This window comes from Vespa velutina, chromosome 22, assembly GCF_912470025.1.
Source record: "Vespa velutina chromosome 22, iVesVel2.1, whole genome shotgun sequence".
NCBI lineage: Eukaryota > Metazoa > Arthropoda > Insecta > Hymenoptera > Vespidae > Vespa > Vespa velutina.
The window spans coordinates 1,995,343-2,017,947 of NC_062209.1; the positions used below are offsets into that span (position 1 = coordinate 1,995,343).

The 22,605-nt window shown below is 32.1% G+C and overlaps 1 protein-coding gene and 1 non-coding gene across 3 annotated transcripts; both read left to right on the top strand.

The window, feature by feature from the left end:
• Positions 1–1,522: 1,522 nt before the first annotated feature.
• Positions 1,523–9,807, top strand: LOC124956470 (collagen alpha-1(V) chain-like). 2 transcript variants are annotated; one of them, XM_047512314.1, is made up of 18 exons: positions 1,523–2,279; positions 2,928–3,134; positions 3,284–3,609; positions 3,756–4,079; positions 4,185–4,686; positions 4,774–5,015; positions 5,079–5,276; positions 5,347–5,814; positions 5,886–5,930; positions 6,009–6,467; positions 6,561–6,722; positions 6,796–6,957; positions 7,063–7,440; positions 7,510–7,779; positions 7,849–8,462; positions 8,546–8,757; positions 8,830–9,014; positions 9,097–9,807. In XM_047512314.1, exons 1-18 carry the CDS (start codon positions 2,141–2,143, stop codon positions 9,454–9,456), a joined length of 5,253 nt encoding a protein of 1,750 aa, XP_047368270.1. In that variant the 5' UTR covers positions 1,523–2,140; the 3' UTR covers positions 9,457–9,807. The 2 variants fall into 2 exon arrangements, with proteins under 2 accessions (XP_047368270.1, XP_047368271.1); XM_047512315.1 differs by lacking the exon at positions 2,928–3,134.
• A 490-nt stretch (positions 9,808–10,297) lies between these two features.
• Positions 10,298–10,370, top strand: Trnav-uac. The gene has a single exon. It is a non-coding gene; the product is annotated as a tRNA-Val (tRNA).
• Positions 10,371–22,605: the final 12,235 nt, after the last annotated feature.

A 22,605-nucleotide genomic window follows, 5' to 3' on the forward strand; every position in this document is an offset into this window, starting at 1 on the left:
ATGGAATAATTTTCTTTTTGGATTCCAAAAAGAGAAGAACAACGAAATTCTTCCTCTCCATAAAATTAAACATAAATGATTTATACTTTTGTTAATTTCTTAATTATTTAAACGATGTATAAGTATTCGATAAAAATATATTATTATTTAATAAAAAAAATACATTCGCTTGAACATTACATAAGACTTAATAAATTATTTTAATAATAATATTAAATAAAAAAGTAAAGTTATTTTAATATTTCAATAAAGTTAAATTTATTAACTCAAAATTGATATATCAAAATCGTAGATTTGTTTAAACATTAAAAAGACGGAAAAGTAGCAGAAACTCAAAATAATTTTAATATAAAATTTTGATATTTAAAAATTATAAACTCAGGATAATTGACCTTGTCTAATGTAAATATATATGATCTTTTTATTAACTTAACTACCGATACTTATTAATGGTAGCTACTATTATTGCGATCTATCCTGTTATTCATAAATGGAGGATTTATTTTCGTAAAGATAACGTTGGGAACCAAAATTCCTGATTGACTGATGTCATCTAAGATTTCAATTTAGAGTCATCGTTATTCTAACACTCACATGAGTGTTTGCGGACGCGATTAGAAGTTTTAACGGGAACTTAGTTTTATTTGCTTTGTTAAATCATATAACGCAAGTATTACCAAACGAATGGTTACATATTGAACGATATTTTCCAAATTTTTTCGATTTAATTCTAATTAAATATTAATATTAATATATTTATACTTTATATTGCTAATAATATTTATATGGAAGAATTGAAAAATCATAATATGAATTATACTTTAACTACATAATATGATTGTTATTATAAGATAATTATTATTTTATAATACCACAGTAGTAGTAGTAGTAGTAGTAGTAGTAGAAGTAATAGTATATACATACATATACATTTATGATTATTAAATATCAGAAAGTATTTGTAAAAATGTATAGATTTAATACGAATGCGAGATACATACATATATGTAACGTTACGCCAATGCAATACGCTAATTTGATTTATTAAGATATTATGATATACCTATGGTAGAAAATAGAATACCACATGTAGTATTAAAGCAGGAAGGAAGTAATTAATCGAAACGTCTGCGAGTACATATTTATTGCGCTGATCTATAAAATGTTTATTAATTCTAAGTATTAATTAAGATAATTTATATATATATATATATATATATATATTTATATATATAATATATATTTTTATAATTAATTATTTATTTTAAAAACAAAATAAAAATATTTTTCTAATAACAGATTTCACATAACGTCTGTGAAAAAAAGTAAAAAGTTCGTATATTTATAAAAATAATTTTTATAATACAATATATATATATATATATATATATATATATATATATATATATATATATATATATATATATGTACATTGGATTATAAAAATTATTGTTAATCAAATAATCTCTATATATAATATTAAATTTAAATTAGAATATGTAACTAACTAAGGCATGATTATCGGGATATCTTTCTTTAAAAATAGAAGAGAAAAGGTCTATGCTATTTAACACGATACGTGAAGCACGTGTTATTCGAATCAGTGTTAATAGAAGAGACGCGGAATTGTTATTAAAAGTGCATGTGTGGAATGCGTACAAGCGGAACGCATATTCTCGTTGAGAAGAAGTAGTGGAAGAGATTGGAAGTATGGGAGGGAAAATAGGAGAAGAGATTGGAATGAGAGAAGAGAGATCAAAGAGATACGATCGTTAGATAGAAGGAAAGAAAGAGAAAGGAGAAGAGAGGAAGAAAAAGAAGAAGAAGAAGAAGAAGAAGAAGAAGAAGATGATGATGATGATGGTGATGATGATGATGAAGAAGAAGAAAGAAAGAAAGAAAGAAAGAGGAGAAAGAAAGAGAAGAAGAAGAAGAAGAAGTGGGATGATGCTTATGTTAAGAAATTGTCTCGTTCTCTCCAGAAGGGTTTCGCAGTGTCAGAAGTGAATAACACGTTTGAAGTTTCCTCCTGATATTTCGTACAGAAAATACACACATACTTATATATTCGATATAAGAATACGTAATCTGTGTATAGTGTTCAATAAGAAGGCCATGGTCTCATGAAGATAGATCAGGCATGCAAGGAGATCACGCGAAGCAACAATGGAGAATTCTACGATTTTATCGTACCATCATCCACCCTTACGTTGTTACACTTTTTCTCATTTTATCGACGTTACCATCGACAAGGGCGAATTTAAATACAGAGGATATAGGTATTTATATCGTCGTATGAACGTTTCGTGATAAACATTTTCCTTTTTTTCTTTTTTTTTTTTTTTTCTTTTTATTTATTTATTTATTTATTTTTTTCCTACTCAACCTATCAAATATTTGTTCCATTTAAATTGTCTTGTATTGTCAATTATTTTTATATTACCAGATATCTTTGTTTATACTAAGTATTTTTTTTTCTATATCAAAAAAAAAAAAAAAAAAAAAAAAAAGAAAGAAAAAAAAGAGAGAAATCTGTTTATGCCAAGTATTTCTTTTTCTGTATAAAAAAAAAAAAAAAAAAAAAAAAAAAAAAAAATAAAAAAAAAAATAAATAAATAAATAGAATAAACGTCGATTAAGATGATTCACATTTCAATCATTGAATTAGTTAACTCTGTTGCATGTAAAGCGATTTCATTCCTCTAAAAGCTTCTACAGAATTGGTTCAGTCGTTCGCTGCAATAATGCGAATTATGTTCTACGGGTTCATGGGTTACTAGGTTTCCAGTCGTTCATCTCATCGTAACACTTTGCGTTATTCGACGAAACACTTATTAGGGATGCACGCGACTTACGGCTAATTGTCAATTCTCTATGCGTGTCTTAACAGACCTTTCGTTTTATCAGAATTCGTTAATGCATTATAGAAAGAGGTGTCGTCGATCTCATGGAAAGTACTGGGATGTATCAAGAATCTCTTGGATTGATAATTACAGAAAATCGTTGTAAAAAAAACGATACGATCGCATTCGATATCGCCGAATCGACTTTATTAACCATAAATACAAATGCTATCTTTCCAACTGGATTGATTAATAATTTTTCGATCATCGTCGTTGCAAGAACTAAAATCAGTAAGTAGTAATAAGTTGATAATTAAAATCTAAAAAAAAAGAAAAAAAAAAAAATAAAGAATATATCTCGTAAATTAATTTTTTCGATTAACATAAAATCGTATATTGATCTATTAAAATACTAATCGATTGTATTTATAATTGTATAGATTTTCCCATGGCCACATTATTTTCCATTTACGACGATGGCGGCCAAGAACAATTGATTTTATCATTGGGCAAAGATATAACATTCTTTTACGATACTTCCGACGATATTAATGACGTCGAGAAAGAACCGATTTCTTTCGGTGAAGATATTTCCGATGGGAAATGGCATCGTTTAAGTATAAGTGTTAAAGGAAATACAATTACTCTTCTCTTAGATTGCAAGAAAGAAATTACGAAGGAATTAAAAAGAAATCTTTCTGAAAGTATAAACGTCGATGGAATTATCATTATAGGTCAACAACTTATGGAAGAAAATATATTTTTGGTAAGTGATATATATCATAAAATTAATATCTCATTTTTCTTTTTTTTTTTTTTTCTTTTTTCTTCTTTCTTTCTTTTTTTTTCGTTTCTCTTATATAGATATAACATTAATATCTCAATTTAAAATAAAAATTAATTTCTTATTAGGGAGGACTTGAACTTTTGAAGATAGCACCAACGCCGGATGCAGCTTATGAACTTTGTACAATATTTGCACCTGATTGCGAACAAGAAGAGATATATAAATTCGATAATAATAACTCGATCATCGATGAACCTATATCATCTAAGCCGTTTAACATATCCTTTGATAAGCGTTCTGGTTATGAAGATTTCGAGGGAATTAAAGAAAATGAGAAAGAGAATCTCAATGAAGAAAATATAGAAGCATATCCCTTGCGATATGTTCCTACAAATTTTACATTTATATTAAGACCAACAATGAGAACAATAATCAACGAACCTATTACTGTAAGATAAATTCTCTAAAGTATATGTATTTTATATATATAAAATATATATAATTATTTTATATATATATATATATATATATATATATATATATATTTTGTACAGATATATAACAGAAATGAGCAATCTACAACACAGAGTTACGAGAGCGAAACTATTACAGAAGAAAATCCTTATCCTACAATTGAAACTTTCAACTTACCATCATATTCAAATCCAAATGAGGATTATTATTATAATAATAAATATTATAACCTTCGTGGATCACCTGGGCCTCGAGGCTTTCCGGGTCCACCAGGAATGGTTGGATCACAAGGAAAGAAAGGAGAACCAGGAAAAGAAGGATTAGCAGGATTAAATGGTGCTCCTGGTCCACCTGGCCACGTATTTATGATACCTTCGTTAAATCAACAAGGAAATGAAAAGGGTCCCGATTCTCAAATGGAAACTTTGAGACAAATATTGTCGCAATATATGTTAGCAATGAGAGGTAGCGAGGGACCAATGGGTTTGACTGGTATTCCTGGTCCGGATGGACCTCCTGGACCTCAAGGACAAAAAGGAGAACCGGGTGATATAGGTGAACCTGGACCTAGAGGAGACAGAGGTATTATATTTTTCGCGTTTATATAAAAAATATATATGTATATAATTAATCAAATTCTGTAATTAATTAATTTGTATTATTACATAGGAATTCCTGGGAATACTGGCAGAGAAGGTAGAAGGGGACGACCTGGAAGAGATGGAGAACGTGGTCCTACGGGACCACCCGGTATAAAGGGAGAACAAGGTCCTCCTGGACTACCAGGTTTACCAGGAGATAAAGGTGAAAGGGGATCTCCAGGAGCTATTGGGGAACCAGGATTACCAGGTCATGAAGGTATGCAGGGTGATGATGGACCTCCTGGTCTACCAGGATTGCCTGGTGAATTGGTAAGAAATTTTTAGTATTATTTTTTACTATGACAGATATTTACAAATATTTTTCATTTATAGGGACCGAGAGGTTTTATTGGACCACGTGGTTTCCCAGGAATGCCAGGAAATCCTGGTATACCTGGAAGCGAAGGTTCTCCTGGTGCAAAAGGCAATACTGGCCCATCAGGCCCACCTGGATTACCTGGTCCATCTGGACCATCGGGACCAGTTGGTCCACCTGGTCCTCAAGGACCTTTAGGACCAACCGGATTAGTCGTAAGTAGATACCAATTGTTATTAATATTTTTAATAAATTAATATAAACTTATTTATTCGTTGGTGATAGGGACCACAAGGAAAAACTGGCATACCAGGTCTTCCTGGAGCAGATGGTCATCCTGGACATCCAGGTAATCCTGGAATTCCTGGATTGAAAGGTGAACAAGGCATATTAGGTCCACAAGGATCCATAGGATTTCCCGGTGTACGTGGTCCAAAAGGAGATGATGGGAAACGGGGATTACCTGGTGATCGAGGTGAAAAAGGCGACAAGGGAATTGAAGGAGAAAAAGGTGATGCAGGTTTGAAAGGAGAACGAGGACCATTAGGGCCACAGGGTATTCCTGGGATCGAAGGTATAGAAGGACCAAGAGGATTCGAAGGAAATCGTGGAGAACAGGGTCCGATTGGACCACCTGGAGAAAAAGGGAAAATCGGTATATCTGGTTTAATAGGATATCCGGGAAATCCGGGTGAGAAGGGTGATAAAGGTCAAATTGGAAGAGAAGGATCAAATGGGGAGAAGGGGGAAAGGGTAAATTGTATATTTTTTACATTATTATAAAATAAATATGATACTAAATTATAGTTATGTTTTTTATGCAGGGAAACAATGGTTTGCCAGGTGATCGTGGAGAGATAGGTCCCAGAGTAAGTAATATATGAATCAAAACAGATTTTAAAAAATATAATAATTGCATTTCCAATATTAATTATATCTAATAAAAGGGTTTTAGAGGTGTTCGTGGTAGAAGAGGTTCCGAAGGATTACCAGGTCCGAAGGGTGATACTGGTCAACCAGGACCTCCGGGACCGGCAGGAGAATCTGGACCACCAGGAATAGAGGGTCCACGTGGATTTATAGGATCACCAGGACAACTTGGACTTGATGGAAAAGATGGTATTCCTGGTCTTCCAGGGGAACGTGGACCAATTGGTGAATCTGGTCCTCCTGGTCCTATTGGATCTCCTGGTGTAATCGGTCCACAAGGTTCACCAGGAGAATCTGGTCAGCCAGGTGAACCTGGCATTCCAGGTAGTCCGGGTATACCAGGAGATGTAGGTACACCAGGCGAACAAGGTAAAGAAGGTCCGCCTGGTCCTCAAGGACTATCTGGAAAAGACGGGCCGCCCGGTCCTGTAGGATTACCTGGATTTCCGGGTGAAAGAGGATTGGTCGGTTTACCGGTACGTTAATTTATGTAATAAACTTTAGTCTGTTCATAAAGAGCTATTAATGCGCATGTATTTATAATATGTATGCTGATTTTTTCAATCCAGGGCACACCTGGATTGAAAGGAGAAATGGGACCTATTGGTTTGCCAGGACCATCCGGAGACAAAGGAGCTCAAGGAGAACCTGGAAAGGATGGAGCTATAGGTCCTGAGGGTAGACAAGGCCCGAAAGGACCGTTTGGTCCTCCTGGTATAAAAGGCGACAGGGTATAATTTTTATATTATAAATTATATAAATGAAATTTGTTTTATATGAAATGATATATTTATTTTTGTTTAGGGTGAAACTGGTTTACCAGGGCCGACCGGTAGAGATGGTTTACCAGGACAACGAGGATTATCAGGCCCTCCTGGTCCAGTTGGTGTTCCAGGAGAAGATGGTGACAAAGGAGATATTGGACCACCCGGTGAAAAAGGCTTTAAAGGTTCTCAAGGTTCAACTGTAAGTACATATGTATTAAAAATTCTAAAGTTGCTCTAATGTGGTATCATTTTATTAGTTAAACAATTAAGGGAAAATGTTAAAAAATTTAAATAAATTTATCAGGGTTTAGCAGGAGCACCAGGACTTCAAGGACCACGAGGAGAGCCAGGTCTTGTGGGAGCAACAGGTGAAAAGGGACCACCTGGTGAAATTGGTAGACAAGGAATGAAAGGTGAAGATGGTCCAATTGGTGTACCTGGTCCTGCTGGACCTGTTGGACCACAAGGTCTTCCCGGTCCATCAGGATCAAAAGGAGAGATTGGAGACATGGGTTCAATCGGACCTGCTGGTCCAGCTGGTAGTCCAGGAGAGCAAGGTCAAAAGGGACCCAGAGGTGCGGACGGTCCGCCAGGTTTACAAGGTCTTGAAGGTCGTCAAGGAGAGAAAGGAGATAGCGGTTTGCCGGGTCTTCCAGGAGTAGAAGGTGCCGATGGAAATCCGGTAAATATTACTTATTGGACTAAAAAAAACATGGTAGGAAATAATTTTTATTTATACCAAATAATGTAGGGAGAACGAGGTCCTCCTGGACAAAAAGGAGAAGAAGGTAAACCGGGACCGTCCGGTCCTCCTGGAAATCGTGGTCCCGTTGGACCAGAAGGACCAAAAGGAAATGTGGGCTCTCCGGGTTTTCCTGGACCTCCAGGAGAACCAGGTTTAATTGGCCCTAAAGGGGAACCAGGTAAAGATGGCGAAGATGGGGGATCTGGAAAACCCGGACCTCCAGGCGACATTGGATCACCTGGGAAAGAAGGTTTGGCCGGTACGCAAGGAAGACCGGTTAGTTTCCGTAATAATATCATAACCAATGAATACGTTAAAGAAAAAATATAATACATATTTTAACAGGGTCCAGAGGGCCCAGCGGGAATACAAGGCAATACAGGTTTACCAGGAGATAAGGGCGAAGTTGGACCACCGGGTCTACCAGGTCCACAAGGACGACCAGGAGGAGAAGGTCAGCCTGGTCCTCCGGGATTATCAGGTGTAAGAGGATTATCAGGTTCAGCAGGAGAAAGTGGACCACCAGGAATTCCAGGAGCTGTTGGTTTACCCGGAATAGCTGGACCTGATGGACCAAAAGGTCCAAAAGGTGATAGAGGTCGAAGAGGTTTGAAAGGACATCGAGGTGATATTGGTCCAATTGGAATGAAGGGTGATCAGGGTGAAAAAGGCGAAATAGGAATACGAGGTCTTACAGGACCAGAAGGTCCTAAAGGAAATACAGGGCCACTCGGTCAAACTGGTTTGAAAGGTAACGATGGACCACCAGGTTTGCCTGGTTTAGAAGGTCCACCAGGACCCAAAGGTTACACTGGGAACGATGGATCGAAAGGTGATATAGGTCCACCAGGTCCTCCAGGTCTCCCTGGACCTCCAGCGGAGCAACCAATGATTCCACCAGAATTATTATTTACTCAATCGCACTTTTATAAAAGGAAACGAGAGATTTTGGACGACACGTAAGGATCTATTAAAGATAGAATTTTTTTAAACATCATTAAAAATCTTTACTCATTGTTTTTTAATCTCGAATTAATTTTAGACAAGAAGATAATGAAAAGGAGAATGATCTGAATAAAGAGGAAATAAATAACGACGAGGATAACGAGTTGGGACCTAAATTTTTAGATGTATATACTTCTATCTACAGCATAAGACAAGAGCTCGATAGAATACGTAAACCAACTGGAACCAGAGAAAATCCTGTTAGAACATGTAAAGATTTATTTTATGGTCATCCACATTTCAGCGATGGTTCGTATTTCAATAGTTGCATATCTTTAAAAATTCGATCTCTTTATAATAAAATAAATATTTTATTTAAAGGTTGGTACTGGATCGATCCAAATTTAGGTATGCCCGACGATGCCGTTTATGTTTATTGCAATATGACAAATATGGGAGAGACTTGCGTTTTTCCTGACATTCACAGTAGTCAAATGCCAAATATACCTTGGAGAAAGGAAGACGAGAAAGGCAATTGGTATTCCAAATTGCGTGGTGGATTTCGCGTAAGTAATTATTTTCACAATTTTTATATATATACATATATATATATATAAATCTTCTCTCTGTTCCATTTATAATTTTCAGATAACTTATGAGACTATCGGTGTAATACAATTAAATTTCTTGCGCTTGCTCAGTGAAGAGGGTTATCAAAATTTTACATATACTTGTATGAATAGCGTAGGATGGTACAATGCACCTAACAATAGTTATGATTTGTCGATACGTTTGCTTGGAGAAAACGAAGATGAATTTTCTTATGATAATGCAAAACCTATTATCATAGCGGATGGTTGTAAATCGCGAAAGAGTAAAAGTGAAACGGTGTTTCTCGTTCAAACGGATAAACTTCAAAAATTGCCACTTATCGATTTTCATCCTTTGGACTATGGCTTACCTCATCAGGCTTTTGGTTTTAACGTTGGTCCATTATGTTTTAAATAGTCCTATTTGAAAGTAATTGAGTTGCAATTGATTAAATATTAACAAAATCATAATAGAAGATTTTATATATAACGTTATGCAAGGCATATTTCGTTGTATAATTATTTATAACTAGTATATACCGATCATTAAAGTATGACGGATAGCCAAGAGTAAAAAAAAAAAAAAAAAAAAAAAAAAAGAAGTAAAACATTTTTTGTATTTCTTTTTTTTTTTTTCAAAGTAATCATAAAATGATATAATATTGATATCATATAAATTTTTTTTACCGAGTATCATACATCCATTGTTGATTTTTTATACTGCCAATAGTATGTAAATTATATCGATATTGTATACTTACACATACATACATACATATACATATATATACATATATATATATATATATATATATATATATATATATATATATATATCACTTTTAATATATTTTTATTGAAAGCATTGACTACTGTATTTTCTCATATTCCTATATCAAATATGATACTTCTTACATGTATATATACCGGGTGATTCTTTTAAGTAAGATCATCTAAACATCTCTTTTCTTTGACGACGACAACGGCCGAAGACGACCGAAGATTCTCTTCGGAAGTTATATATCAATAAAAGACCGATAATCTTGATAACTCCGAAAAAAATGATTTTGGGGAAAAAAATATTCGTGTCTGATATTGATCCTTTGATCATCGTGCACATTGGGTAAAAAATATTTTTTGCATCATAATAAGCCAAAGACATATTTAGGTGACCTTATTTAAAAAAATCACCCTATATATATATATATATATAGGAATTATTCCGAAATCAAGATTAACTTAGAAACATAAGATACAAGGGTTCCGTGGTGTAGCGGTTATCACGTCTGCTTTACACGCAGAAGGTCGCCAGTTCGATCCCGGCCGGAACCACATTTCTTTTTTTTTCTTCCCCTTTTCATTTTTTAAAAAGGAATAATTATTTCGTTCGTTTTTTCATTCTTTTTCTTTTAATATCCATACATATCCAAAGATAAAATTTATATTTTATATAAACGCGAGACGAGATCGTAAATTTTTTAATTGTCCTTTTGTTTTAACGTATACGTTAATAATAAGAATGATATAATAATTAATAATAAAAACAATGACTAACGCTAACGTTAGAAAAAATATTATCGGGATGGTTACATTTTCTTCTATTTTCTTTTTTTCCCTTTTTCTTTGCAAAAAAAAAAAAAAAAGAAAGAAAGAAAGAAAAAAAGAAAAAAGAAAAAAAAGAAAACAACTCGATCATGATATAAACGAATAATAGAACGTAACGAACTATCGAGGTGCTCGCACGAATGAAGTATAAAAGTGTGATGAGACCTGACACGATGTAAGAGTGTGAAAGAGATTCAGAAGATAAAGAGGGGAGGGGGTGAGGATCGAAGGAATGTGCGAGAACGGCGAGATATGCGTGGGCGAATCGTGAGAAACTGGCAGGTGACATCTTGTCGTGGCGGTCGGTGGTTCACACTTTCAGCTCGTTCTTTCTTGATGACAAGAAAACCAAAGTGACAGTGCAGGGCCGCTTTTAACGGGATTCTTTCTATCACCATCCATAGTTCATGTTTTATGTTCCATAAAAATATCGCCTTTTTTTTCTCTTTTTCATAGCTTCATCCAAATATTTTTAATAAAGAGTTTGGTACGCTCTTTCTGTTTCTTTGTTTTTTTCCCATAAGTTCGATAAATAGAACGAAAATTTTCTAAAGTGTATTACTTAAAAGAAGAAAAGAAAAAGAAAGAAAATGTTTAATATGATATGTAAAATTATAATATTTAATTAGACATTAAATGTAAACCTATCTTTATAAAGAAAAAGATTTGTAAATTAAAAATCTGTATATATATATATATATATACTACTTAAAAAATTTTATTTTATTCAAAAAATCTATTTCTTATGTATATTTCTTTTACAAAAAAAAAAAAAGAGAAAAAAAAAGAAAAAGAAAAAAGAAAAAAAGAAGAAATGTTATATCATTCAAAAAAACAAAGAAAGAAAAAAGGAAAAAAAAAGAAGAAAAAATTTGTTTTCGAAAAGAACTTTTTAAATATAGATAATGTGTATCGAGTATTATACGAGACTTGATATCGTTGAGAGAAAAATAAAGTCCCATTCGAAATCGAAGAGCGTCCCTGCTCTCAAGCGTTCTCGTAAAGATGGTGGGGTGAGGGATAAAAGGTTTCCTTGTTTAACAAAATATCGTCTCCGAGCCATTAGCCCGACTGTTACCACTTCACCGCGATTTTCTGCTCCCGTCTCGTCGAGGAGGTACTTCAGAATCTCAGGGATCCTTCGACCTATCAAGTTCAGGCCGTTTCAACTCGTAACACGCGGCAAAATCGAGGATAAGAGTCGCGCAATCAGTATCGACGTATCCAAACTCGAATATCGCCAATTCTTATTTATAATTTGATATTATTGAAAGAATGCAAAATTACAAAAGGAAAGGAAAAGATGGGAAAAGGAAAAGAATAGAAAAAAAAAAAAAAAATAAATTATTTCAATTCTCAAATTATTAAGAACATTAATAAGAAAAAAAAAAAATATATATATATATATATATATATAAAAGAAGAAAAAATACAACCCCTTATATATAGAAAAAATTAACAGCGACATTTTTTCTTTTTCTTTTCAAACGATAAAAAAAAATATATATATATATATATATATCTCAATTTTATTCGTCGGATTGTAATAATTGTTAAATCGATTGATTTTAATTTAAAAAAAAAATTTTTTTTTAATAACAAAGTAAACGAGAAAAGTATTAAAGCGAATAAAATTGAGCTTCGTGAAATTGATCAACTAACATTATTAAGGGTCGTGGTCGCTGTTGGGCTCTCGTACGTTACAATCTACTTTCACGCATACACGCACCACCGAGATGGCAATCATTGATTTCTACGGAATAATAAATAAAATATTCAAATAAATATCGCGACGGTTATTGCCAGCGTTCGTTTCGCTTTACCGTAACATTGTTCCCGGTGTATCGTGTGAAACGTCCAGATGTTACGTATTACCGTTTCACTCTGTATACCTACTAGTATCTTTTTTTTTTTAAAAAAGAACGAAAGCGAAATTCATTTCTTTCAGCGATGAAAACTTTCATTCTTCCTCGTTAACGTCGCCGAAAGAAAAATCATAAATTTTTCCTTTTTCTTTCTTTCTTTTTTTTTCTTTTTTTTTTTTTTTTTGCTATTCGAGTAACGTCGTCTATGTAAGTAAGTAATTAGGTATCTAATATGAGCTAATTTATTTATTAATTATGTTTAATGTTTTAACGGTAAATCGTTTGGAATATTAAAAGACATTTTTTTTATTGTCACACGTTATTCTTATAATTTTAATAATACATAAAAAAAAATATATATATATATATATATGTACATATAAAACAAATAAAATTATCAGCGAAGAAGATTGATCGTTAAAGAAAAATTGAGGATAAAAAAAAATACAATATGGATAAATAAAAATGGATCGATCGAATGTACAAAATATATCTACAACGCATATAAAATGAGAATATGTATGTAGATAATAGTAATTAATGAAGTTGAATATATTTGTTTCTTTTCTTTTCTTTTCTTTTTCTTTTTTTTCTTTTTTTGTTTTTTAAATAGACATTTATATCAAAATTGAAATTTATCCTCAACGAGATTAATCGATATTTGATGACGATAAAAAAAAAATCAAAAAGAGAAGAAAAAAAGAAGAGATCGAAAAGAAAAGAAGAGGAAAAAGAAATCAAATAAAGAAAAACATACCCATTCCTAATTCGAGAGAAAAGGAAAATGTGCTGATTTAACTCTTACAATTGGATTAAACAAATTTGGGAATGCTATTGAAGAGATTAAAAAAAAAAAAAAAAAAAAAAAAAAACAAAAAAAAACAGAAAGATTTCTAATACACATATTTATATCCAAAACCGATTGGAGAGCTGTACTTAAGAGAGAAAGAAAATACAAAAAAAAAAAAAAGAAGAGAGAGAGAAAAAAAGAAAATATAGGTTCCTTTGAAGAAAGAAGATGAAGAAGAAGAAAAAAGAAAAAAAAATCACTTTCGAAGTTTGTGAAGGCCGGAGGGTCGGTGAACAAGTGAATGGCGCTATCAAATTGACTTTTAGAATTTTTCGCGGCGCAACTTGGTCGAGTTGGTGGTGTGACAACCCCTGGGGATGAGGTAAAAGGTAAGGGGTAGGGGATAGGGGTGGAATGAGATGGTTGTAAATGCTCGAAGGGCGAGTGCCTTTTGCTCGGGGGCTTCTAGAGGCTCCGCCTGTCGACCAATCGGGTTTCAAAGCTCGCTTAGGAGCCCAAGAACTCGAGCTATTCGAACTGGGCGTGTTCGTGAGGTGCCGGTGGCGGCTACGAACGATCAACGCGTTCGAGAATATCCTACCCTTCCTCTTTTCTTTAATATTTTCTCTCTCTCTCTCTCTCTCTTTCTCTCTCTCACCCTCTTTCTCTATCCCTATCTCTATCTCTATCTCTTCCCGTGGTCCACACCCCGAGGGTGCCCTCAGCAGGGTGACTTACGACTGCGGAGGACTCCTGACGATTACGATGAGTTTCTAGATCGGTGACGTACGCGGATCGTTCTTGTTCGCGTTAGAAAAAGTTTCTACGTGGTTCGCGATAAATCAAAGGGGAAAGAAAAGAGAAAGGATACAGAAAAAAAAAAAAAAAAAAAAAAAAAAAAAAAGAAAAAGAAAGAAAAGAAAAGAAAAGGAAGAAGGAAAAAGGATCGCGAGCCGAACCGATAGCAATATAAAAGTGAAATTCTTATATGATCCTTCTTCTGTTTCGCGAGCTAATTCTTTTTTTCTTCTTTTGTTTCGCTTTTTTCTGGATTTTTTTTTTCTTTCCTTTCTTTTCTTTTCTTTTCTTTTCTTTCTTTTTTTCTTTTTTTTTTCTCTCTCTTTCTTTCTTTTGTAATACCGATCGACAGATAGACGACGATTATCGCGTGTTTCGTTTTTCGTTTTCGTCATAAAACGATCTCGATCGGTATTTTCTGATTGGGTGATATGTGAGTGCAAAAAAAGGAAGAAGGAAAAGAAAGAAAAGAAAAAAAGAAGAAGAATATTCAGTGAGAGAGAGAGAGAGAGAGAGAGAGAGAGAGAGAGAGAGAGAGAACAGGATTGTGCTTATCGTATAACAACGGAAAGGACGATTTTTTTTATTCGGTGGAAGGAAGACTCACGTCAGCCGTCAAATATTAACATGATGATTCTCAGATGTAATAAAGATGGCCGACTACGATGATCCAATAATCTTCATAATCGAATGTACGTGTTAGATCCGTGTTGGATCTTTAAAGGATCTACCAAATGAGGTACGGACACGATTCTCTTTGAAAGATTCAATTATTTGAATTTAAAACTAGAAGAATCTTCTGCGTGTTTTTTCTTGTTTTGTTTTTTCTCTTTTGTGTGTGTGTGTGTGTCTTCTTCTTCTTTTTTCTTTTCTTTTCTTTTCTTTTCTTTTTTCGAAGGCAGAACTCCTTAAGGTGAGTAATAATATACGTGCAAATGAGAAAGAGATATTTTTTTTTTTTTTTTTTTTTTAATCTTTTCTCAGGTGAATAATAACGGGTGAATGATTTATTTTTCAAATTAAATTTATAACAAATATTGTTCGCTTCAGATTATCTCGAATGAATTTTCTCTTTACCTCTTTCTTCCTTTTCTTTTCTTCTCTTTTTTTTTTCCTCTCTCCAACACGTTTACCCTATTAAACAATCATCGGCCCTTCGTTTCTGATTGAAGAAACGTTTGTTAGATTCTCTAACGTCAAAAGTATCCCTCGTACATTACCCTTTTCGCATTAACGTTCAAACGATTATTATCGATCATAGGAGTCGTTCATTTTCAAATAATAGTTTTCTTTTTTTTTCTTTTTTCTTTATAGAAAGAAATATGTATAATTTTTTTTTCAATGTCTAATGTTCTCTTTACGATGATCCTTTACGAATTTTTGTTGTTTTGATTTAATCCAATTTTTGTTATTCCTTCTTCTCCCATTTTCTTTCTTTCTTTTTTTCTTTCATTCTTTCATTCTTTCATTCTTTCTACGTAACGACGATATCCAAACTAGATTTTATTTATTTAATTTAATTTCATTTCATTTTACTTTACATTAATTTTTCTCTTTCAAACGATGAGACGCGATTACGTGTGACATGTGTCGCAGTCACGTCGTTTAAGTTTCCCCGTGGGTAAACCCACCTGTAAAGGTTCTTTTCCGGCACGAAGGCGTGTAATCGTCGGACCTATGGTTTACCTGGCCGCCGCGGTACGTTTAATGCCCATCATTATGTCACCGCTCGTCGCACATATGCCAAAAAAAAAAAAAAGAAAAAAAAAAAGAAAGAAAAAAAAGAGAAGAGAAAAAGGAAAGAAAGGAAGAAGTAAAAGAAAAAGGAAGAAAGAGAGAGAGAGAGAGAGAGAGAGAGAGAGAAAGCGCGAAAAAAAGAAATAACAACAAAAAAAAAGACAAAGAACAAAAAGAAAAAACAAAACCAAAAAATAAAGGTAAGGTAAAGTGTAAGAACGTACGCAGATGTTGGATCGCGAGAGAGAGATATTTGTAATACTTTCGCGTTCGTTTCATGACACCCATAGTGACTTCTAATTTCCTCCCTCTCTCGTTCACACCCCCCTCCTCAATCGTTCTCAGAGTTAAACTCTACCTACAGAATTTAAACTCCGCGAGAGACTGTTCTCTTTTCATTCTCTTTTTCTATTTCTCTTTCTTCATGCGTAGTACGAACTATGAACATAACTTTTTTATTCCGCCCCTGATATTTTCATGATAACATGCACTTGTCTCTTTCATTGTTCCATCGATATGATAACGATCGAAATGATCGTTAGTTTTCATTGATTTTTATTGAAGATGAAACGAATAGAATAATTGTATCTTTTTTTTTGGCTTTTTTTTTTTTTTTTTTTTTTTTTTTTTTTTTTTTTTTTAATTACTGACAGAAAATAGAAATTACAGGATCGTCTTTTATTAGTTTTGAAATAATTAATGACGTTCGATTAATTAAATTAATTCTATGAAACAATTTCTATGTCAGATAATAATTATTCGTAGTAATAATGCGAGAGCGATTGTTGAAACAATAAATAATAAAAATTAAGAGTAAGATTAATAGAAGAATTTATTGACAAATTTTTTTTTTATTGGAAAAGAAAAATATATATATATTTTATAATTCAATTAGAAAATTTTCTAATATTTTATGACATATTTGTCATATCTAATATGATAATTGCCAATCAATCTTCTAATATAATTAATATGTCATATATTATATATTTAATATTTTTGTTTAAAGATTTTGTTTGATGAGATTTAGAAAAAGGAATACACTTGTTAATACGAAAATAAAAAGGTATGATAACGAATTCACTTCGTATCTTTTTTAATTTACAAAAAGATCCGTGAAACTTATTGGATGAAAAGAAGAAAAAAAACGAAAAAAAGAAAAAAAAGAAAAGAATCAATTCGACCATTAATATGTTTAATTTAATTCAAAAATAATGTCATATATAAAAATTATTACAATCGAATTTCGTTCGTATCTTTTTTCTTCTTTCTTTTTTTCTTTTTTAGGTTTTCCCTTCTTTTTTTTTTTTTTTTATTTACAAAAAGATCCACGAAACTTATTTAGATGATTAAAACGATTTAAGGAGAAAACAATCGATCCGACGTAAGAAGCTTTTAATCAATGATTGTTTATAATATTTAAAATATAATATAGAAACGAAAATGTAAAAAGGATGACAATGAACGTTTGATTTTTGAAAATTAATTTTTCAAAAAGATAATCGATCTAATTTTTGTTATTATTAAATATCGATAATATTTTATACCTAAAACAGATCTTTCACACATTTTAATATCGGATCGAAGTTTAACTTACGTTCTTGCATCGTTCCGTAGTTCCTCGTGCACAACGAAATCGACAAAGTCGATCGAGTCACGCAATCACTGTCAGCCGTGCGAAGCGTGCACGTGTTGGCCGATCGGTAGAACCAGTCGCACAGTATGTAAGCACAATTAAATCGGACGAGAGAATCAAAACGGCCGACACGGTGTTCGCGTTTAATGTGATCGCTTAGAAAGATACTTAATTGGAGAAGAAATTACGCACGTGTCATCTCTCACATTCGTGATCCTTGCCTATCAACACAGTTAGACAAATCAAATTATTATTTATAGATTACGATTAGATATCTAATTGATGAAAATTTTTGAATCAAGAGAAAAGGAAGGAAGGAAGGAGGAAAGAAAGAAAGAAAGAAAGAAAGAAAGAAAAAAAAAAAGGATTCGATTCGTTTTCGAAGAAAAATATTATTGAGAAGAAATATTTTTTATTTTTGTGGTTCTTTCTACTCGTTTTTGTCATTGTTATTGTTATAAATAAATTAAATAGTTTTATATTCATTATCGTGATATTTGAAGTTAATTTTATCTTCCTTTCTGAGATATATTCTTTGATGACTTTGCAATAAAAAAAAAATATTGTCCAAAGTTTGATTAAAGTTCTAATTAAACGAAATTTTTAATATAAAAAAGAATTTTCTCTTTCTCTTCGATGATAGAATTTCAATGAACAAATTTTTTTTCATTTTTAATTTAATTAACGTTACAATTAATAACATTGAACGTTAAAGGCATATTGATTATTATTTTTCGAGCATATTTCACGGAATGGAATTTCAATTTAAATTTCGATAATACAATTAAAATTGATATCGTTCATTTGTGGATACTTACGTGAAAATTAAAGGAAGAAGAAAAAGAAGAAGAAGAAGAAGAATAAAAAAAAAAAAAAAAGAAACAATTCGTGGTTTAGCAAATTATTTTCATTTTTTTAATCATTCCTATCAACTCCATACTTGATTTTGATCAAAAGAAACGATCGATCGTAGGCGAGTCCATTTAATTGCAGTCGACTTTTTCGCCTAACAAAAAGTCACGTCAGGGGTCTATGGCATGTTCAGTAACGATGCACTCGGTGGGTGCACCTTCGGCTGATTAAAAATTAATCGACTTTACCTAAGTGTAGGGTGCTACGAAAAAAAAAGAATAAAAGGAAACAAAAAAAAAAAAGATATGATCGTGTAAGCAATAAGGGTACGTTAAATTGTATAACATTCTTAATCATCGATTATCATCGATTATCTATAGATATTTCAAAAAATTCTTCTTTCTTTCTTTTTTTTTTTTTTTAAATACCCTCGAAGCTATCGTGAATTATTCTTATTATTATTTTCTCTCTTTTTTTTTTTTTGTTTTTTTTTTTATCGAAAGAGAGAGAGAGAGAGAGAGAGAGAGAGAGAGAGAGAAAGATTCTAAAAATAAAAAGAAATCCAGGTGAAAATTACTCAGCAAAATGTGACGCGCATTATAGCGTAAGTTGAACCATTTCGACGATCTTTTAAAAGTCACGTATGATTACGTATATCTACTTAAGCACATTTCTATCGATTAAATTATCCCTAATAAGCACAATCGTTATGTCATATACATAAGTAATAAATATATATAAAGATTAAATTAAAAAAAAAAAAAAAAAAAAAAAAAAAAAAAAAAAAAGGGGGAGAAAAAAAGATTAAGATAGGATACAACTTTTAAGTTATATCTTGTGAAACGTAATGATTTCAATGATTCCTTTTCCTTCTTCTTTTTTCTTTTTTTTTTTTTTCTTTTTTTTTTTTTTATATATTACAATTCACGCAAAACGAACGGAGATCATTCGATCTCGACGATGACAGGAAGAAAAGAAGGAAAGAAAGAAAACAAAACAAAACAAAAAAAGAAAAAAAAAAAAGAATAAAGAAAAGAAAAAAAAAAGAGAGACGAGAAAGCTCATTGTCACGGGCTACGCGATATCGATGGTCTTTCCTTTGTCTGTAGAAGTGCTATCGATCAGCATTTTTTATGCGAAAGGATGCACGTGACGTGACAGGGAAAAAAATTTGCATGCCATTCCAGGTTCCATGGGAGTGAGAACCGTTTAGGTTTTGAGCGTTTAAGCGTATCCTTTCGTATTTTCTATATCCCGACTTGAAAAACTAACGAAGAGTCATCGAAACGACATTAGCTAGCTTGGTCAACGGTGCATCACAACTGTGACAAACTTTTTTATACTATAGTGATCGATTGCCAGTTTATCATATAATTTTTTTCTAATCGAATCTCTTTTCGTATGAAGGACTACGGTATTCTGTAAAACAAAGACCATAAAGAGAGAGAGAGAAAGAGAGAGAGAGAGAGAGAGGGAGAGAGAGAGAGAGAAAGAAAGAAAGAAAGAGAGAGATATTTTAATTAACAAAAAGAAACATAATTTTCATATGTACTTTTAACATATAACATATCAATATACATAATTGTATATATAGATATATAATGACAAATAAAAAAATATATATAATATATATTTTTAATATACACTATATATATATATATATATTAAAAATATATATATAATAACAATAAATATATAATAAAAAAAAAAATATATATATATATATAAAGAATTTTGTTTCCTATCACATTTTATTTTTATCAATTAATCGTGACAATTAAAATAATTTTACGATACAATAATGATACGTAGGAGATACGTAGATTATTGTAAAATTGCTTTGATACGTGCAATAGTGAAAAAAAAAAGAAAATAAAATAAAAAAAAAAAAAAAAAAAGAAGAAAGAATGAAACAAAATAAAATAAAGCTAACGACAATGAATTTTTCGATAAGGAGACAAATGTAAAAAGGATGATACGATCTCATTTGAAAAATATTTGTCGTTCTTTCTGATACAAATATAAAACGGTTTGAGATATCCTTTTGAAATGAACGAAAAAAAGAAGACAAAAGAAAAAAGAAAAAACAAAAAAAGGGTAGAAGGAAGGAAGAGGGGAGTAAAGGGGAAAAGAAAAATCTGACTCCTGGCAGTATGTTAGCTTTGGAACCTCGTCGAATGTGGCTCGTGCCGAATGACTCCTGTACGACGCGACATATGTTACGTGCGTGCACGAACGTTCGACACGCATACGTGCAAACAGGGTTAAATAATCCGCCCCCACCCGTATAATTACATACGCAGTATGTAAGGTACACCACCCACCTATACCATTTCGAAAGACCGAAACTTTCCAAAAGTCCGGAGTGAGAGGGATAGAAGTCGATAAAAAAAAAAAAAAAAAAAAAAAAAAAAAAAAAACAAAAAAAGAGCATTAGAATAATGCCATTGACATGACTATCCCTTTTACATAGTTCTCTCTCTTTTTTTTTTTCTTTTTTTTTTTTTTTTTGTACTTTTCTTTTCTTTCGTCTTCTTACACCTCCATGGATTTTTCAATGAAAGACGAAGGATAATCCCACGGTAGACAAAAAGGACAAAACGAAGCTCTTTTTTTTTCTTTTTTTCCTTTTTTCTGTCTTCTTTCTTTTTCTTACATTTTTTCTTTATTCTTTTTTTTTTTACCGCACGTACGTCATCGAAATATTTTCATCCTTTTTCCTTTCTATTCCTTTTTGTTTCTTTCTTCTTCTTCTTTTTTTCTTTTTTTCTTTTTTTTTTTTTTTTGGCTTTTTCCTTCTACTGCGATGTGTAACTATGAAGATTAGACGGAAAAAAGAAGAAAGAAAAGAAAAACATCCCCCGCTATCCTTCAGAGATCAAATTTTTTTGGAGAAAATAATAAAAAAATTTTATGTATGATAGTAATCGAGAATGAAAGAAAATAATTACTTTATTGAGAGATTATTATACTTTTTAAGAAAGTAAATTATCAAGGATCCCCGATGTTGGATTTTATTGAACTAAAGTCTAATAAAGAATTTAATTGAATTATATTATTTAAAGATTGAAATTTTTCGTATGAAATAAAAGAGATAATATGTTATTTGAAATAATAATTGCCGAGGCAAAAAGATTCTTTGTGAAAGATGATCGTAATTCTTAAAAAAAAAAAAAAAAAAAAAAAACGAGAGAGAGAGAGAGAGAGAAAGAGAGAGAGAAATTATCGAGAACAACTTGATTTTGGATTATCTGTGAACTGGTTGAGGTATTAAATGAATACTAGGTAAAGTCTTCAGATAGAAAAAGAGGTGGGAGGGCGCGACATCATCCAACGGGATTCTCTTCGTGGTTTACCACTGTCGAGGCTGGACGTGGTTGCTCCACGTCACCGTTGCATTATTGAGCCTGAGAATCCTACAGATGGCCTAGCCTTCCATTAGTGCAAGAAGGATCGAGATATGTTAGCCCCGAGAGGTTCTTTCGATGGAAAGAGAAAGAGAAAGAGTGAGAGAGAAAGAGAGAGAGAAAATGAAATAGAGGTAGGAGGGAATCAGCCCTGGCTCGAGAGGGTTGAGAAAGTCAAAGGGAGAGACTCCCGGAGAGACCCGTAGTTGAACGTGTCCTGAAGGCTTCTCGACTTTATGACCTTCCTCGACGACAGTCTGTCTCTTTTTATATAAGTTCTATCAAATGGATAAGAATTTTAATTGGTCACTCGATATATTATTAGATATTCAAATTGCCTCAAACGAGCTTTGTATTTTTATTGATTTAAAAAAAAGAAAAGGAAAAAAAAAGAAAGAAAAAAAAAAGGAAGAAAAGAAAAAATATTTCAATTCCTCATACTTGTAGGATATTTTTTTTATATTTTTTTATATCGTAGATCGCAAAACAAATCGAAAGAAAATAAAAACGAAAGGACGAGAGAAGAAGGTAGAAGGGATAAAGAATAGAAAGAAATTAAGAACCAATGACAGGAAGTATTATGAGAAAGAAAAAGAATATGACATAACGAATACTCATAAGGTTATTTCTCGTTGAATTTCTTTTTAATTATGTATTTTAATAATCGATTATTCCAAACTCAATAACAATAATAATAATAATTATTATTATTATTAATTGATTAATTAATTAAAATCAGATTGGATTAAATAATTCGACGATAAACGATAACTCGAAATATTTTATCTTACGTCTAATACTCAAAGAAAACTTACGTATCTATGTACGCGTAAATGTGTATGTATAAATTTTATACACACACACACACACACACACA